General features: G+C 41.9%; 1 protein-coding gene across 7 annotated transcripts in view; it reads left to right on the forward strand.

The window, feature by feature from the left end:
• The window catches only part of myo5aa (myosin VAa), a 67,434-nt gene extending 47,502 nt beyond the window's left edge, over positions 1-19,932 (forward strand). For 3 of the 7 annotated variants that reach the window (XM_032559728.1, XM_032559726.1, XM_032559727.1), the window contains 17 exons: positions 850-963; positions 1,094-1,228; positions 3,266-3,322; positions 3,418-3,645; positions 4,652-4,660; positions 5,201-5,301; positions 9,835-10,033; positions 11,334-11,399; positions 11,687-11,780; positions 12,073-12,222; positions 12,418-12,572; positions 12,685-12,774; positions 13,808-13,958; positions 14,979-15,261; positions 15,346-15,520; positions 15,610-15,690; positions 16,427-19,932. In XM_032559728.1, the coding sequence (XP_032415619.1) occupies positions 850-963; positions 1,094-1,228; positions 3,266-3,322; positions 3,418-3,645; positions 4,652-4,660; positions 5,201-5,301; positions 9,835-10,033; positions 11,334-11,399; positions 11,687-11,780; positions 12,073-12,222; positions 12,418-12,572; positions 12,685-12,774; positions 13,808-13,958; positions 14,979-15,261; positions 15,346-15,520; positions 15,610-15,690; positions 16,427-16,579 (2,241 nt within the window). In that variant the 3' untranslated portion in view covers positions 16,580-19,932. Of the gene's footprint in view, positions 1-849; positions 964-1,093; positions 1,229-3,265; positions 3,323-3,417; positions 3,646-4,651; positions 4,661-5,200; positions 5,302-5,941; positions 5,999-8,409; positions 8,491-9,834; positions 10,034-11,333; positions 11,400-11,686; positions 11,781-12,072; positions 12,223-12,417; positions 12,573-12,684; positions 12,775-13,807; positions 13,959-14,978; positions 15,262-15,345; positions 15,521-15,609; positions 15,691-16,426 lie in introns of all 7 variants that reach the window. The other 4 variants (XM_032559730.1, XM_032559731.1, XM_032559732.1 and 1 more) reach the window with 3 other exon arrangements.
• Positions 19,933-20,071: the final 139 nt, after the last annotated feature.

Below are 20,071 nucleotides of genomic sequence, written 5' to 3' on the forward strand. Positions count from 1 at the left end.
GTGCACACACGCCAGCTGAGGCCGGGTCACACGGACCAGACGTTTCTACTACGGGTCAACAGCATGCATTAGAAAAGAAACAATTAATCGGATTGCCCGCGATTAATCGATTACTGAAACGATTGACTCATTTAGTAATCGATTTAGTGTAAACTAGACTCCAGTTTGCTAAAGGAACAACATATTCAGAGCCGTAATTAAGTCACAACTGTACAAATATATCTATACATTTTGCATTTAAGGTAAAAGTGTCATAGTTTTAGCTTCACCTGGTTCAGATTCTGTGAAAAAAAAATCATATTAAGCAGTTCAATTATTAATCAATTAATGCAAAATATAGGCAACAGATTGATACGTCAAGCATACAGGGCTGAGCTTTTCACATGTTGATGTTAGAAATATATGAATAATTTGCTACAAATATCAAGCTTTCACTAAATAAATGCTACATTACTGCATTTTAGCCAATAAAATATTTTCCTACCTTAATGAAGGAATTTAATTATTTGCATTTTTCATGCAGTAACAATATTTGTACAAAATAAGCTTTGATCAATTCATCTGATTAATCAATTAATCGTCACAGTAATTGATTACTAAAATAATCATTAGTTGCTGCCTTATGTCTCATCATGTTCTTTATTTTACATTTCATTTAAACTTGCTATTAATGGGAAAAGCTTTTGAAACCTTGTTGTATGTAGGAACAAAAAAATATACTGTTACAGCCAAGAAAAGCACAAAAGAAACCTGAAGGATAAATGTTTTGTAATGTATGAGACATAAAAGGATTGTTGTTTTGTTTTGATTTTTTTAAAATTAAAGAATCATTTGTTCTTGTGTGGGCAGAACGTCTCCAAACCGGGCCACAGGAGAACAGACTCCACCCACAGCAGCAACGAGTCGGAGTACACGTACAACTCGGAGTACGCCGAATTAGAAGACGGTTCCCGCGTTGGCGAAGTAAGGCGCCTGACAGCAACTCGTGTTAAAAAAAAACGAGCATATGACATCTGCTTATGCTCCAAAATGTGTGGCAAACGGGGTTTTGCTGGTAAACTTGTAATTATTGTTGCGTATCTGTGTCACTCAGGACGTTACACGGGGAATGGACACCTCGCTGACCCTGAAGCTGCAGAAACGCGTTACGGAGCTGGAGCAGGAGAAGCAGTCGCTGCGCAACGAACTGGAGAACAAAGAGGAGCAGTTCCAGCGGGCTAGAGCCAGGGTAGGAAGGCCCTCACTTCACCCTGGTGTTACCTGCAATTTGTTTTCTAGTGCTTCTGATGAGTTAAAAAAAAAATCATTTCAAAAAGTGAAACTCGTGTAGAAATCCATTACAGACAGACTGACATATTTTAAGTGTTTGTGATCATTTTGATGGTATTTGATATTCCCAAACTCTGTGAAAATGTTCAACATTTGAACTTTGGTGAACAAAGTTTTTATAGGAATCCATTATTAGTCGTAACAATAGACTTTATTTGGGAAATCTTTGTTCATCCATCCGTCCATCCATCCATCCATCCATCCATCTTCTTCCGCTTATCCGGGGTCGGGTCACGGGGGTAGCAGCTTCAGAAGGGAGGCCCAGACTTCCCTCTCCCCGGCCACTTCTTCCAGCTCTTCCGGGGGAATCCCAAGGCGACCGAGTTGGCCTCTCCAAACTCCTCCCACACCCGAGTTTTTGCCTCAGCGATCACCTAAGCCGCATGCCGCTTCGCCCGCCGGTACCCATCAGCTGCTTCCGGAGTCCCACCGGCCAAAAAGGCCCGATAGGACTCCTTCTTCAACCCGACACCATCCCTCACCGAAGGTGTCCACCAACGAGTTTGAGGGTTGCCGCCATGACAGGCACCGACAACCTTGCGGCCACAGCTCCGATAAGCTGCCTTGACAATGGAGGGACGGAACATGGTCTACTCAGACTCCATGTCCCCACCTCCCCCAGAACGTGTTCAAAGTTCTACTGGAGATGGGAGTTAAAGCTCCGTCTCGCAGGAGATTCCGCCTGTCTGACCGTCATCCTCCCCTACCATCGGAGCCAACTCACCACCAGGTAGTGGTCAGTGGACAGCTCCGCACCTCTCTTCACCCGAGTGTACAAGACATACGGCCTCAGATCCGATGAAACGATGACAAAGTCGATCATCGAACTGCGGCCTAGGGTGTCCTGGTGCCAAGTGCACGTATGAACACCCTTATGCCTAAACATGGTGTTCGTTATGGACAATCTGTGATGAGCACAGAAGTCCAACAACAGAACACCATTCGAGTTCAGATCGGGGGGCCTGTTCCTCCCAACCATGCCCCTTCAGCTCTCACTGTCATTGCCCACGTGAGCGTTGAAGTCCCCAAGAAGGGCACTCTCCAGTACCCCCTCTAAAGACTCCAAGAAGGGTGGGTAATCTGAACTGTCGTTTGGCCAGTAAGCAAAAACAACAGTCAGGACCCGTCCCCCCACCCATAGGCGGAGGGAGGCTACCCTCTCGTTCACCGGGGTAAACCCCAACGTACAGGCGCCGAGATGGGGAGCAACAAGTATGCCCACTCCTGCCTGACGCCTCTCACCTTGGGCAACTCCAGAGTGGAAGTATGTCCAGCCCTTCTTAAGGAGACTGGTTCCAGAACCAGAGCCATGTGTCTAACTATTTCTAGCCGGAACCTCTCGACCTCACACACTAGCTCCGGCTCCTTCCCCACCAGAGAGGTGACATTCCACGTCCCAAGAGCCAGTTTCTGCAACCGAGGATTGGACCGCCAGGGCCCCCTCCCTCGGCCACCACCCATCACACAATGCACCCGACCCCTTTGGCCCCTCTCATAGGTGGTGGGCTCATGGGAGAGGGGGCCATGTCTCCTCTTCAGGCTGATCCCGGCCGGGCTCCATGGGTAAAAGCCCGGCCACCAGGCGCTCAACATCGTGCCCCCCCTCCAGACCTGGCTCCAGAGTGGAGCCCCGGTGACCTGCATCCGGGCGAGGGAACACCAAGGCCAATGTTATTTCTCATCATAGGGGTCTTCAGGCTGCACTTTGTCTGGTCCCTCACCTAGGACCTGTCTGCCTTGGGTGACCCTACCAGGGGCATGAAGCCCCAGACAGCATAGTTCCTAAGATCATTGGGGCCCTCGAACCCCTCCACCACAATAAGATTTATGCTACCTCATGTGTCTGTGTATTTATATATGTATATATAATCATATAATCATGTATCTGAGTCCATTATGTCTATTTATCTCAGGTTTCTTTTGATGTGTGTTTCAGGATGATGCACAGTTCAGGAAGGCTCGCGGTGCAGAGCTGGAGTACGAGTCCCTGAAGGTAAGCAGAGGATCGGGACCATTCCTCACACACACACACACTGGCTTGCTGCAATGTGACTCTAACCGCGGCGCTCCGATCCGCTCGCCTCTCAGCGTCAGGAGCTGGAGTCGGAGAACAAGAAGCTGAGGCACGACCTGGCCGAGATGAGGCAGAGCCTGCTGGGCGGTGCGGCCGCAAGCGCCGGCGCGCCGGGCTCGCCCGCCTACAAGGTGCTCCTGGACCAGCTCAACGCTTCCTGTGAGGAGCTGGAGGTCCGCAAGGAAGAGGTGCTGATCCTGCGGTCCCAGCTGGTCAGCCAGAAAGAGGCCATGCACCACAAGGTGAGGACGGAAAAATGTTTCTTCTTTTTTTTTTAAATGCGGAAATTAAGCCAAGTGGCGCCTCTACTGTGATCATCTGAAAGAGAAACGGTGCCGTTGTGAAGCTGAACGTAGGTGGATGATGCCGGGTCTGTTTTTCATCCACCAGCTATTCACCTCATCATGTTCTCTGTTCGTAGTGAGACGCACCAAAACATGTTTCTTCTTCGTTGATCTGGTGTCATTTCCATGTTTCTGTGTCAAACGGAAAGAACACGTCTGAGCAGCTGCCGTTTGTCTTTTAGCGTGGGTTCCCAAACGTAGCGCCCCCTGGTGGCCAACACTTTGAAAAAACACAGTTTTAAAAGCCAAACGGTGGCCTGAATGTCTGCTGCTGTACGGCCTGTGGCTGCGTTTCCATTACAAACGTGCGCAAAACTTTCTCGATATTCTGCTAACGCAAAAAAGAACAACATAATTAATTTTTTTTTTAAATGCGATCGAAGACACACCTGAATAATAAGTCGTTAAAATTGCTGTTGATGAATGTAAACACTTAGCGCTCGTGTTTATGGTGTTTATGAACAACGCATCCCTTATACTTTGGAGCAGCTACCTTTAAATGCTGCGTTTCAGGGAGTCTGTAGTTGGCGATTTTGCAGAACTGCTACGGATTTCACACTTTAGGATGACAAACTCAATTTCTGATGAACTTTGCGATGCTGTGACGAATGATCGTTTTGCTACTGCTGGATACAAACTGGCGTGATGCGAAAACAAGTGTTTTCCATTAGCCAATAACCAACCTTTGAAAAAAACAAAAAACACCTCAAGTTTTAGTTGAAAAACGTGAGGTTTTTTCCAAAATTCTAGTATTTCCATTAAGCAAATTTATTTTCATGATTCCAATTTGAGCAATTTTACGGTCAATGGAAACGCAGCTTGTGTTGCTGAGATCCTCTCTGTCCCAGCTGTGTGTCTAATTCTCTGTCTCCACCTTCTCTCCTCCATTCATGCTTTTCCACAGGATGAGAAGGTACAGTTGATACATTCAGTCATCCATGACTTACTTTTGTGATTGGATTTTATTTTTCATGGTTCTACCTGATTTGTTCGTTGTGCTACGAGCCTTTAGGAGCAAACAGCCTAAACTAGAACTGCTGCAGCTGTAAACACTGGAGCCATGCGTTTGGGTCTGGTGGATTTATTTCTAAAGTGTAGCCCAGGGCTGGACGATAAATTGATTTTTTTAAATTAATTGATTACTCAAATTTTTGGGTTTTGAAGGCTTAATTTCTCGTAAAATCTGGACCTTTTTTTAAAGTTTTTTTTTTTACATAACTCAGAGGGATGTTAACACATCCCGGGCGGCCATCTTGTTTAACGAGAGTTAAGCTTCTCTTAACTCTTGTTTTTTTTTTTTTTTCTTCTCACCGTTGCATCGTGGATTTATCAGTGATCATTTCACAGCAGTCTCTTTTTGCGATCGGGACGTCTGAGTGTTTTCACGTGTTGTGAACACTTTAGCGTTCTTTCTCGTTTTGACGACTCCTCCTCCGTTTCGCCTCTCTACCAGGAAACCATGACGGAGCCTTCGGTGTTTGCTCAGGATGTGAACAAACTGAAAGACGCCGATGAGTTGAAGCAAGCCTACGTTGGCCTCAAAGACACCAACAGGTAATGCAGCTAAGCTGAGCTCTGCTTCCGTTAAATCTCTCCTCTCTGTTATTAAAGGGGCAGTATTATGTAAAATCAACTTTTTTTAGCTTTTCGTCGTGTTATTATGTTCCCTCATTAAAACACACCTGGAGTGTTGCCTTGATTCTTTCATGCATGTTTAAGAAATCCTAGAATCTCCCAAGGCAACCATGCAGCTGTGCAAAACACCTGGGTGGACCAAGCCCCGCCTTCAAGACGCAGTTTCCAAACTTTCACATTATAGAGCAGCCCTCCCCCGCTCAGCTCCTTCAGACTAGCCAGCAGTAATCGTTATAGGAGCTACTTCTCAGTGCAACACTGGTAAAAACATTAATAAAGGGTTATAGAGGAGCCATGTTGTGATGACTTCCTGAAAGTTTCAGAACAAGCAGGCGCTTTTAAAGAGACACAGCCCCAATTTCAAGGCATTACATTTCTTTTAAGTCATATTTGATGTATTTTTATAACAATTAAAGTCAACACAGTTAGGTGATTGTGCTCTAAAACTATACTATGTGCCTGGGAAATGCATGATACTGCCCCTTTAAGAGGTACCTCTGTTACAAATCATTGAAAGTTGTGTGTGAGAAACCAGTGTGCGGCTGTGTGTCCTGCCCAGATCCCCCAGATCAGTGCGTCCAGCGCTGGAAGTCAGTGACCTCCTGAGTAGGCTGAGGTAACTGAGCAGAGGCGGCTCATGCATCGTGGATCTGAGCGTGCATGGCCGCTCTGCCGGGGGGGAAAGTGACAAAGTTCCCAACGACCGAGGCCGAAAGCGGCTGATTTCAGACGGCTGCGTTTTAGAGAGTCACATGGCATTTTCTGGCCCTCCGGCATGTGATCTAACACCTTGAATGAATGAATGAATGAATGAATGAATGAATGAATGAATGAGAGCAGGAGGCTCTGACTCAGATTTTCAGTGGAGCTTTCTTGAAGATCTCCCATCACCTTTAATGCAGAATGGACCAAAGCATGCAGATGGTTGGGACAATGTGGAGACGACCTTTAGTTCTGACTAACACACCGACTGCAGTGTGTCTTCAACACAGAGCATGAAATTCATTATTTCCTCTCATTTTCTCTCTTTCTTATTGATTCTGCTCTGTAAAATGTTACGGAAGTTTTCAAAACAGCATATTTTGGTCTCCATCAGCTTGACTTGGTTTCCTTTAAGCTGCAAAACATACAACCTGTCATTAGTTTTAAAAGAGAGTAAATATAATTATGCAGGGTAAAATTTAAAAAGTTGTAGTTCTACATATGCTAAATAATAATTTATTGATATAACAAAATCCATTGCTTTCTGTGTGAACAACATTTCATTCTTAAATTGGAGCAAAGTTTTGCTGTGCATAGCTGCTTTGTATTAGCAGCAGGTGGACGGATGAATAGAAGCATAAAATAAAATAATTAGACTTCCATTAAGGATATTATTATATCAGAAATGTCCTTTATTGTCCCACAGGAGGGAACAATGATGGTGCATCAGTGGCCAGAAAAAAAGACTGAGGCAAAGTGACCACATAAGAAAATAAAGCTGCACTTATTACCAGTGTTTAACATTAAATAAGAGTCATCATGTCTACTGTGTTGCGAAACAGGGAAATGAGTTTTTAGATTAAAAATCAATCCTCACTTAATAAGTGAGGATTGATTTCTGCAATACTCATTTATTTTTCCCTAATTAAGGAGGAAAAAATATTACCATAAAATTAATCATATTTCTTGCCCTTAACCAGAAATAAACCTATGCCTTCAAAAAAAAAAATGGTATAGAGTAAATATCTTAGTCTCTGTATCAGCTAAAAATTTTAGTATCATAATGACCCAATATTATGATATATGGAAACTGTCTCATTTGCAGTGGAGAAAAGAGATTGTGAAAACCTCTACTGCACGAGCTTTCTTTGAACACCTCAGTATGACATTTTATTAACTACTATTGGTATAAGAAACATCCAATACACATCCAGCTATTGTTTAAAATGACTTAAAAATGCTTTTCACATTTTTTTTTTCGGTCTAGAAAAATGTCTTCATCTACACTGATTTTCTAAATGTGGTTGAAATATTTTTGCTTTTGTTGCGGATTTTCCAAGAGATGTTGAGCAGAAGACATCCAGTGATGTCTTTATGATCCAAAGATTTCATTAGAAATGATTTTGGCCCTGTGCTTTAGATGAAACGAAGAAAATCAGCCTTTTAGCTGAAACGTTTCCAGGAAAAGTAGAGCAGAAATGCAGCGTAAAACCTCCAAAGCTTCCTCTACATTTCACCGTGCGCCACTGCCTTTACCGTTCTGCTTCTCTCTTTTGTTCCTCACGGTTTTCTCTGATCACTCTCTGTAGCTATGAAAATGTCTACATGGCTTTAAAGCTTTATCACGATATTTTGAGGTATTATTGTGAAGATGATGATGAAAATGATGAGAACTAGTTACTACTTTCTGAGGTAACAGTGTGACTGTGTGTGTCGCAGCATTCATAGACCCACACAAACAAATAATGCTTGAGAAACTTTCCCATTTGTAATTCTTTAAACGCCAGTCACACGAACAAGTGTGATTTATATCACTAAAACTGCACACAGCAACTGCATTTATTCAAATTTATTGGTATTTATCGATACGTTCATTGAGCTAAGAGTGGAGAAAGTAGTAAAGCTAACACTCCCAAAAATACCGTTTTTAAAATTATCTTGAGAACAATAAATTATAATCCTCTGTCATGAGGAGAAATGTATCACAATAAAGGATAAACACTATGATAAATGCCATTCCTCACTGCAGAATGCAGAAGTTCAGATAAAAGTAGCAGACTATGAAAACATTCAGGACTAATTCTGAGCAAAGTATAAATTAATTTACCTTTTAAATGCTTCATTTTTCTGTAGTCCACTCATACCAAATGTTACAATATTAATCCGGTGTTGAAGTATTTTGGACCGACATCTCAGGCTGGATGTCGATGTGTAATCATCGATCGCATGATGTCATCCATCGCATGATGTCATCCATCGCATGATGTCATCCATGTTGTTTTGCTGTCCCTCACTGGGTCCTTCGTGTCTCTGTGTGTGGGTCAGATCTGCAGCTCCAGACCTCCACAGGCTGAATGAGGACGGGGAGCTGTGGCTGGTTAATCAGGGCTTAAAGGAGACCACCAGGTGGCGCTGAGGCTCCAACACATGGCCACTTCAGAGCGCCATGTGTTTGGCTGTAGCCCCAGAAGGAGATGTCTTCTTCTGGGTCTCTTCACCGTTTCTACTCCGTGTTTCCTTTCATATTAAACTTAAATGCTTCACTCATCGCTGCTTCTTGGACTTCAGATGATATCTCCAATCAAAGATGTGGTGCCATGATTATTTATTAAAGACTTTGGTTGGATTTCTTTGCTGCTGGTTTCCAAGATCGTCCCGTTACTAATCCTTGCTGTAGATCTTTAACAGGAAGTTTGAGCTTTTACACTGCAGGTGCATTTTCAAAAAATTCAATCATGGAAAATGTTATTGGGTTCATTTCAGAAACTAAAACTCATATCATGTAGATTCATTATGCAGAGTGAAATATTTCAAGCCTTTTTTTTCTTGTAATTTTGATGATTATGATAAAAAGGCTAAAGGAAAGTGACATTTGCAGCCTGTGTGTCGGATTCATCCGTTCACAGTGCGTTACAATCCTCTCCAGGCTGCGGTTCTCTCTGTTGCTGGTGCATCTTTCCCTACCACATTTTTTCCTTCCACTCAACTTTCCATTAATGTGCTCTGATCCAGCACTTGGTGAACAACCAGCTTCTTTAGTAACAAAGACTAAGAGACAGTTTAAAGGCTCAGGAAACCTTTGTAGGCGTTTTGGTTTTATCAGCTGATATTGAACTTTTTCACTTTTCACAATATTTTGCTTTTCCAAGACAGCTTCAAAAGAATTTATCTGTAAGCCATAATCAATAAATTGTAAGAAATAAAGTCTCAAAATATTTCACTCTGTGTGTAATGAATTTATATAATGCGAGTTCCTGAAATAAGCGACGAGAAATGTAGAATTTTGTCGCCATATTCTAATGTTTGGAGACGTACCTGTATAACAACTTCTGGTGCAGATGCTGGACTGTGTGGAGAAGATGATACTCGAAAGAAAGTTTTTGGTTTCTAAGCTTTTCTTTTCATCTTTTCGCTGCATAAATACCGCTTTGCTGAAGAGTTGCGGTAAACAATAAGTCAGGCCTTCAGTTTAGGTTGAGATGTGCTGCTGTTTGATCCGTCCTGCTCATGCATGTTGTTTTGCACAGCAGATCTTGCAGCCCTGCTAAAAAATGTTCTCTTATCCTCCAGATCAGCTGATTAGGGAGTGTGTTCTTCAGATTACCTCTGCTGGTCTCTATAGTTCTTGAGTAGAAGTCTGAATCTCTGCACAGCATGCTGCTGCTGCCGGCCTGCATCGGCGCGCTCTGATGAAACGTCCCTCGTTTGTTTTTTTGTTTTTTTTCCTAACGTGGTTTCGTTTCTCCCCAGGTTGCTGGAGCAGCAGCTGCAGACCCAGCGGAGGACGTACGACAGCGAGGTGGAGTCGCTGCGCGGCGAGCTGCAGAACGTGAAGGAGGAGAACAACCGGCAGCAGCAGCTGCTGGCCCAGAACCTGCAGCTGCCTCCCGAGGCCCGGATCGAAGCCAGCCTGCAGCACGAGATCACCCGGCTCACCAACGAGAACCTGGTACGCTCCAACACACTCCGTCACGCACAGAGGAGCAACAGACACACATCCAGCTGAAAAGACGCTGGGAGAAAAACATGCTGAGTAAAGGACCGGTCTGCTGAGAATTAGAGCTATGAGACGAGGCGTCGCCTTAAAACTTTACCAAACGGGCGGTTCAAGGAGGGAAGTGATCTCATCTGGAACGATTAATCAGATTGATTGTGATTAATTGATTATTGAAATAATAGTCAAATGATTTAGCCATCGATTAATCGTTAATTAGAGTATACATTCTTCCATTTACTGAGATAACACTCAGAACAGTAATTAATCCAAAAATTTACCAACAATCGATATTTTGTACTTAATATTACAAACAATCGAACCTTTGTTAAATGTGTTCTACCCAGAACTCAAGTGGCGTAATTTTAGCTTCACCTGGTTCAAATTCTGTAAAGAAAAAAACAAAACAACCCTATTAGGCACCTTTTGCTGTCCAATTATTAATCAGTTAATCCAAAAGATAATCAATAAATCAGCCCTGCACAGTATTGATAAATCAAGCAGAAAGGGCTGAGCTTTTCACATGATGGATGATGTTGATGATATTTATTCAGGGCGTCCCTATACATTTTCACTTCCGATACGATGCTGATATCGCAGCTTTGAGTATTAACCGATACCGATATCGGCACGAAACATACCTGCTTTTACTACTTATTCTCTTGTGTTAAATATTAGAAAATGCTTGATCTAGTGATATTATCCAAACGGAGAACAATAGTCAACAGCAATGGCTATGAGAGCAACTGAGCCATGTATTATTAACCAATGGGTTTGCTTACATGCGCTCCTGGATAGAAAGGCTGGGGCGACACTTGTTCTTTTGAACGATATTGAACCGATTTCCAATATCGATATCGGGACATTTTCTGTTTGCAACAAATAATCAGGCGTACACCAGGGATGTTATGTTGTTGATTTTCTTATATTAAATCTTTTCTTAATTGTTTGCATCTATTACTGTATTTCTAATATTGTATTTAAAAAGATTTAAAGAAAAATCTATAAAATTACTTATTTTTTTTGTCCAATTCTCAAAAAAAATGAACGGATAACCAAAATAACGGTTAGTTGCAGTCTTTGTCTCATTTAGCAAATAATCTTGGAAGTGCAGATCTTGCTCTTATTTTCTTGCAGTTCCAACAACACTTTGACTTGCATTCACCGTCTGTCCCTGCAATCATGACTTTTTTCATTTTGAGCCACACATTAATGAAAGCGAAACAACGGCTGTGTGGATGTTGTCACCTGACAGGAACTCATGGCCGACGATCCCACAGCGTCCAGAGAGGCTCGAGTCATCATATTACGGCGGATGGTTGTATGTAGAGTCTGTGTGTGTGTGTGTGTGCTTGCATTAACTGAGATTGGTGTGTTCTGAGCGATCACTCTACTTTAGCGCACTTCTTCTCCTCTAACGACTAGAAAGTCCCACAGCCTTTTCTTCCTCTGAAGCAATAATCAGCACCGCTGCTCTAATTCCAATCTGAAATGGCCTGCTGCACCACCTTCTGTTTGGTTTTTGTGTCTTTCTTTCTTACCCACCACTAGAGGGCAACATTTGTAGGCCTGATCATGCTCTGCTCTCATCCCCTGCGTCTGTTCTAGGATCTGATGGAGCAGCTGGAGAAGCAGGACAGAACCATCCGGAAGCTGAAGAAGCAGCTGAAGGTTTACTCCAAGAGGATCGGAGAGATGGGGGGTACGCCACGTTCATTACGCTCTCTGAAAACCGGGATAGTTTTCTGGAAATTTGTTACACACATTTAGCTTTTTTTCAGTCACGCTGGTGCGTAACTCCTACTGCAAAAGAAAGAAGACAAACTCTATAACTCAAAATAATAAAAACTAATATAGAAAACTGGGCCCCCTCCATAAACCCTTAACAAGTAAAACAAATCTGAAGTCAAAACTAAATAAAATGTAAGATATGGAGGTAAAAACGAAGGTGCTGTAGATATGAAGCTAAGTGTGTCCTGAACCCTGTTTCCCAGCGGGTCACACCGAGGGACAGACGTCTCCGGGACAGATGGTGGAGGAGCCCATCCACCCGGTCAACATCCCCCGCAGGGAGAAAGACTTCCAGGGAATGCTGGAGTACAAGAAGGAGGATGAGATGAAGCTGGTTAAGAATCTCATTCTGGGTAAAAACGGCCATCTTATATAAAGAAGTTCAGGTTTTTTAATGACCTTTAAGGAACAAAGTAATTCACAGGCTCTTCTTTTATGTAGCCATTTCTCAAATAAATAAATAAATAAATAAAATAAAGCTGAGATGACCAATAATACTGGGATCTTTATGAAGTGAGAAATCTGAAGGTGTTCCTTCAACCTTCCAGAGCTGAAGCCTCGCGGCGTAGCCGTGAATCTGATCCCAGGTCTGCCGGCCTACATCCTGTTCATGTGTCTGAGACACTCGGACTACGTCAACGACGACCAGAAAGTTCGGACTCTGCTCACGTCGACCATCAACAGCATCAAGAAGATCCTCAAGGTGCGTTTACGTAATGGAAGTCCTGCAGAGAAGAATCGGGCTGAGTGACGGTGGCTGGTGAGAAAAGATCTGTTGATGCCGATACCTTTTCTTCTTCTTCTGCTCCTCTTAGAAACGAGGCGATGACTTTGAGACGGTCTCGTTCTGGTTGGCCAACACCTGCCGCTTCCTGCACTGTCTGAAACAATACAGCGGAGATGAGGTGACACCAACACACCTGCACACCAAAAAGAAAAAAAAAGAAAATACAATTTGCTAAATATTAGCCTCTTTATCCTTTTTCCCTGCACACATGAGGCAGAAGTGAAAAATAATTGAATGTCTGATCATTATCAGAGCTGTATAAGAGGCTAGCACTAATGCTAGCAGAACTACAGTTCAACGTTATTGAAAGTTATTCATACACCTGGCAGATTTAGATTTAACATGTGTCTAAAATTAAGGCCTTAAATTCATTGAAAAACAACAGGTTGGCCTTAAATTCGTTAATTACAAGTCTTAAATTTTGTTGGGGCAGAACTATTTAATCTCACATTTTCCATGTTTCCTTTTTTCTGGCTGGACTTTTCTGCTGTGTAAAACATCTTGGTTGTGTTGTGCGACTATTTATAACCAGCTGCTAATATATCCTCGCTAGCCTTTATTATCTGTTTCCTCCAACATGAAGGGTGCTTTATAGCTCAAATTTATTGCTTGATTGACATAAAACAAAGTCTGACGTAACAAGTGGCATGTCAAAAATTATTTTTCATCAGTAATTAATGACAATTTTTTTTACTGCGGTCAAACTCTTCGCATGATAAATGCTTTTTTTTTCTCCACTGAATATTTATATAAAACAATTTGTGCTCCATTTTGTCTGGTTTCTCCTTCCCCACTTTGGCCCGGTGCAGGTAGAAATGTTTATGGGATCATTTCTGTGACTCATTATTTGTTTGGTTTAGATGAAAAAACAGCAAGCAGAGACATGGAGTGAAGAAAATCAATACAGCGAGACGCAAATAGCCGCCATGCTACTGTTACCCCATCGCTCATGTTAGTTGGTAATTCAGACTCAGCTTTAGCGTCGTGTTTGCAGACTAGAACCAAAGTTGCAAATGTTTATTAAAAGTGACTTTTCATGTTTGCAGATCTGCTGTAATTTTGCCCTCACTGCCCTGATATGGAAAAGTTGCAGCATTTGTTCTATTTTAAGGCAGATATTTCAGGGGGTTTTTGTTTTGTTTTTGCCCCAGGTCTTTATGAAGCACAATACATCCAGGCAGAATGAGCACTGCCTGTCCAACTTTGACCTGGCAGAGTACAGACAGGTGATCAGTGACCTGGCCATCCAGATCTACCAGCAGCTGGTCAAATGCATGGAGAACATCCTGCAGCCAATGATAGGTGGGTGGAGGCACAACACTTCAAAACACTGCAGTAGTTTGAGCAGCTCCACCGAACAGCAGCACAAGGCTGACTTATATTTTTCCTACACATCAAATTGAACTGATCTACTCCTCATGATTATTGCAATATGTAAAAACAAACCCAGAACATTTACACTTGTTTGTCGAAATCACAAAGCACAAACATAAAAACAATACGAAACCAAACAGATGCAGTAATAATTTAAAGTTATTTACACCTGTGATCCAGAAATAAGTGAAATATTTAAAAACAGAAAGAGTACAAGTTCCACTTGCAGATTGTTTCAATTATAATAAGACATTTTTCCAATGCAATAAGAAAAATAATCTGCCAGTAGAACCAGTCCTCTTATCAATGTTCATGAATTGACTGAAAACAAGCTCCTGATTCTTGTTGAAATGTGATGTGTGAGTTAGTTTTGTCTTATTTCAAAGGTACTAAGACATTTGCACTAGAGAATAAATTCATAAATTTTAAGTTTTTGCAATTGGAAGATTATTTCACTCATAACAAAGACATGTTTCCAACATTATAAGTGAAATAATGTGCAAGTGGAACTAGTACTTTTTCTTTAAAAAAAAAAATCCTATGTATAAAGTTACAAAGCTACATTAAGATACTGCCAGACAGAAAAAGAGAGAGACAAACAAAGACCACATGTGTAACTGGACTTTGATGTCATATTATTAAGAGACATAATAAAGCTATATATGAGCTTATGTTGTCACAATAAAGTGGATTGTATGATGATTTAGCACTTGTTCAACTGGTAGATTATTTCACTCACTGGGATCAGTATGAGGAATTATTGACTTAAACTATTTCATATTTCTTGTTGAAAAGTTACTTGTAAGTTAGTTTTGTCTTATTTCAAGTGTACTAAGGTATTTGCACTAGAAACTAGACCAAAAATCCTTGATTGAGTGTTTTTGCAGAAGCTTACGGGTGTTTGGGTGCTTCAGCACGGCGCCGTATCACTGTGTTTTCTCCTTGCAGTGTCTGGGATGCTGGAGCATGAGACCATCCAGGGCGTGTCCGGAGTGAAGCCCACGGGTCTCCGCAAGCGGACGTCCAGCATCGCCGACGAGGGGACCTACACCCTGGACTCCATCCTGCGGCAGCTCAGCGCCTTCCACTCCACCATGTGCCAGCACGGCACCGACCCCGAGCTCATCAAGCAGGTGGTGAAGCAGCTCTTCTACATCATCGGAGCCGTCACGCTCAACAACCTGCTGCTGCGCAAGGACATGTGCTCCTGGAGCAAAGGCATGCAGATCAGGTAGGAGGCGCCAGCTGCTGAGTTTGAGACGTTTTTTTTTTGTTTTCACTGTGAGAGCCTGTAGTTAACGCCGGACGTGTGCAGGTACAATGTGAGCCAGCTGGAGGAGTGGCTAAGAGACAAAGGGCTGATGAACTGTGGAGCCAAAGAGACCCTGGAGCCTCTGATCCAGGCCGCCCAGCTGCTGCAAGTGAAGAAGAAGACGGACGAAGACGCCGAGGCCATCTGCTCCATGTGCCACGCTCTCACCACCGCTCAGGTGCGAACCTCAGCAACATCTGAAAGAAAGCTCAGGCCATAATCCATCCGGTCCTTTAAACGATTTCTGGTCCGGTTCGTCTCTTTCAGATCGTAAAGGTCCTGAACCTCTACACTCCGGTCAACGAGTTCGAGGAGAGAGTTTCCGTTTCTTTCATACGAACCATACAGGTAGACGTTTAATGAAACACCAATGAAATCACTGGTAACAAAAACTGATTTAGTTGTACGGATTTAAAGCACATTAAGGCAAAAGTAGTGGAGCTTTTGTGAAGTAGCTTGTAGAGGGTTTGTACCACCTGTACAGCCATATCACCAACACATGTAAAAAACAGCAACAGTCTCTTTTTAAAGCAATAAAACTGTTTGAAAGTGTTAAATTTGAGGAATAATAAAATACGGTGATTAAAGAGTCACTGTAAGGCCATATTTAACTAAAAACAAAAACCGCATCTCTGCTGTGGAAGTTGAGATTTTGTCTTGTACTTATTATTCAAGTTTATTCCATCCATCCATCGGGGCTGGCAGAGGTTCTGGTAAAACAAGAAATAAAATTTAAGTGTGATAAAAAATCATTTTAAACAACAATAATAAAATTGGTAGCAAAATACCAATAAAATAATAAAACAAATAAAAACCAAGACATGCTTAATTGCAGTTGTAACAATTTCCCAAAAACTTGAATCTGTTTCTGAAGGTCAGAGGAAATAGATGTGTTTTCAGACTGGACTTTTTTTTCCTAAATTTTTAAGACACAATCCTTCTTAATATTTTGTCAGTGATGCTCGTTTTCTGTTACCTGGTGGGTCATCTGGTCACAGTGTTCTTCCTTGTTTGGCTTTGATCCCAAGACCTCCTGTCTGTTCAGTATATTCACTGTTTCTGACCCTCTCTTCTTCTTCTTCAGACCCGCTTGCGAGACCGCTGCGAGAGTCCCCAGCTGTTAATGGACACCAAAATGATCTACCCGGTCACCTTCCCGTTCAACCCGTCCTCCCTCGCCCTGGAAACGATCCAGATTCCCACCTCCCTGAACCTGAGCTTCCTCACCAGGGTCTGAGCTGAAAAATCCCCGGCCGTGACCGCCGCTGCCACCTACTGGGCCGAGACAGATTCTAAATAATAATTATAGCAAAAAGCACTTCAATAAAATGTGGATGAACACAATCTGAAGAAACATTTTCTGTCTAAACGCTGACATGCACACACATCGGTGTCACTTTCTAGCTTGTGTCGCGCGGAAACACGCGCTACTCTCCCCGTGCTCTCCATTAAACGCCTGTATATACGCCTTGACCCGTAGAGAAGCCATTGGATAAAATCAGTCATCAGCAAGAGGGTCAGTGTTACCCATCCTTCCTGGGTGTTTCCCGTCATCGTTAAGCTAGGGGCTGTTCACGTCTGAGTCACGAGGGCAAAGCAGGCAGAGATCTCATCACACAGAGCCAATTAGGAAACTATCGCAAAAACATCCGAGCGATTGGGTTTTATCCCCTTCTGAGCACAGTTACGACAAGACTCATTGTCTGTACTACATTATTTATACACAAAGATATCTATATAGAAATAAATAATATATATCTTGTATTTTATTTATTGAAATTATGTTGCCAGCCTGTTTAAAGAGTACTGAACAGCTTTGCTTTAGCTGCACTGACGTACAATATTCGTGTCCTAATAGATCAATTATATCATAGTTAGGAGGTCTGGCGCAGATTTTGATTGGCTGTGTCTTTAACTCAGATGTTTAATGTTTATTTCGGGCAGAAGTGAGGAAGAGTCTATATGCAGGGTTAAACTCTGCTGAGGGCTTTAACCTACGATGAGGTCCACTGTTTACAGCTCTGACCAGAACCGAGAAGACAAACCAGGAACATTTAAACTACGGAAGCCCCAATGTGCCACAAATTCATAAATCAAAACCTATTTACTTATGTCATTATTAAAGTTGCTGCATCTTATAAATAAGTAAATTCCCAATTATGCATCTCAATTGTGAATATATGATTCATCAAATGTGAAATTCTGTAATTAGTCATATTTGATAATATTTTAGAGTTACGTTTGTGAATGTCAGTAATCAGTTAGCACTGTGTTGCGTAAACGCTGCTCCAGTTTCCTGCGCAGTGTTGGCTCCACCCAATAGCAAACGAGAAATTACTAACAGTGAAATAATCATTTATGCTTTTCATATAAAATGCTTATGTTTGCCATATATTTTTGAAGACATTACTTACATTTACTTCTCATTTTGATGAATTGGAACACATTGAACTAATCGAGTGATTTATTTATTGAATTGTGTCACTTTTGGACTTCCATATTCACCATACCACCAACACTGCAGTAAAAGCACAGATCTGTACGTACAACATTACACTCAGCTTCTGTTTCTCCTTACATTCTTCTGGTCAAGGCCTTGGAAAATGTTCCCGTTTATCTTTGTGTGCGTATTTATTTCAGTATTGCCATTTGTTTAGGGTTGTTTGTATTGTAAAGCCATATATTACTGAGCAGAATGAAGAGACATTTGTTGTTTTTGTAAGTATGTTTTGCAGAAATTGCCTGATATCTGTTCTATGTTACTTTCTCTGCTTTACACCCACTTTTGCCTTCCTGTTTTTGTGACACAACATGGGCATTTGTTACAAATAACCAACAGATTATTTTTGATCATCGCTGTCATTTTAACTGCTGGCTCAGTGCTTATCTGTTAGTCTTTTTTTTTTTTTTATTCACTGTACAAATTGTTGATCTTCAGATATCTTTACATACTTGGTACATTAGCAAAGCATAAGGCATGAAGTGCTGCTGCTTTGTTCGTGTAACCTGCATGGTTTAGGCTTTCCAGACGTCACCAGCTTGAGAACAGGAGCCTGCATGTTAGGAAAACTAGAGACTGGAGTCGAGTTCACCAGGAAATGGGCCCATGTTGTGACAAAGACTCTTCCGTCTTCCTCTGCTCCGTCTTTTCAGCACTTTCAGCCCACTTCCTGTTGTGCCGTTAGTACTTAAAGTGAGCCATGTTCTGCCTCTTCTCCTCTTATGATCATTATTTCACCAAAAACACTAGGCTTAGTAAAATACCGTTTCTGTTTGGATAGTCCAGTTGCAAAGTTTCTGTTGGAACTGGACTTTTGAGGCAAATGAGATGGGAAAAAAGAGAGCAGAGACACAAAAAGAGGCAGAGAAATCTCAGTAACCCAGAGGAGTGACATCTTGTTGGACATTCTGATTGGATTTAAGAGAAAGTGCTACATTTAGAGATGCACCAATCAAATTGCTTGAGATCGGAATCTGCCTACTTTTTTTTTTCTTTTTTGGCAGGTTTAATACTGAAAAAAAGTTATCGAATGCATCAAACACTGTTTTCAATCATCAGCATTTGCTTTAATTTGCTTTATCTTGAAGAAAAATCAAAGACTTTTATGCTTTCATTTTTATGATATGTAGCCCTTAGAAGAAAAAACCTAAATCGGTAAAAATATATCGACCTGAAACGGCCTGACCGGACTATCGGCAGTGACGTTTTTACGTTAAAAACATCCGTCTGCTCTCACTGGGACCACATTCAATAATTCAGCCTTTTCTTTGTCTGGGTTTGTTTGTTGTGCAACATTTCTGGCTTGTGCCAAGAGGTCATATCTGCTGGTTGTGTTTTTGAAGGACAGCAACAAAGGAGTCGATCTACCATTTGAATGTTCATGTTCTATCAAGTGTATCATGATTTTTAGCTGCACATTGTAGAAGAAGCCTTATCTGACTTTACTGGTTATGTGAATGACTTACACACACACACCCACACACACACACACATTGTGTTCTCCCAGTACCGGTTTTATTTTTTTTGTTCTCTCGCTGTTAAATGAGTAGAAGTTGTATAAAATGTGATCATGCTGTTCTGATAACGCCTCTTCTAGTCCTGCAGCTGGTGTAACACAGATGGTTTGAACTGTTTATTGATGAGTTTGGACTGGAAAAACTGATTTAGCAAAATAAAAAACTCCCGCACTCAGTGGGAGCCGCGACGCTCACCCATCGGTTGGTTTATTTGAGAAGAAAAACGCCGTCATCGCTTCGGTCTCCGTTTCCACACCAAGCAGAAAGCTGCTTCTAAGTTACGACCCAGACGTTATAAATGACCTTTGTTCTCATCAGCACTAGAGTTACTTGTGCCGATTAAATAAACAACAAAAAAATAAAAATACAAATAGTTCGGAGCCCAGCTGTGGCGGTACTAGTGCAAACATGCTGAAGCCGGTACCAGGTGTTTCCCTCTTTAAATCAGTGTGTACATTTGACGAACTGGACTGTTTGTAGTCTCTGGTAGCTGTGCTTTGTGAATGTGTTCACCGTTAGCAAACTTGGAATAAAATTTCAACTCTGTAAGTAAAATAAAAGAATTCAGCACTGCTGGATGGCCCTGGAGTTTTATTATAACTTTAAATGTTCAGTATTTGATGCTACGGCTAAGGACGTGTGATTTTTGGCGGGGTTTTAAGTCGACCCAAAGATATGGTTCAGGGAATACCACCAGGACATTGAATTATGG

The sequence above is a fragment of the Xiphophorus hellerii genome, chromosome 4 (genome assembly GCF_003331165.1).
Source record: "Xiphophorus hellerii strain 12219 chromosome 4, Xiphophorus_hellerii-4.1, whole genome shotgun sequence".
Taxonomy (NCBI): Eukaryota; Metazoa; Chordata; class Actinopteri; order Cyprinodontiformes; family Poeciliidae; genus Xiphophorus; species Xiphophorus hellerii.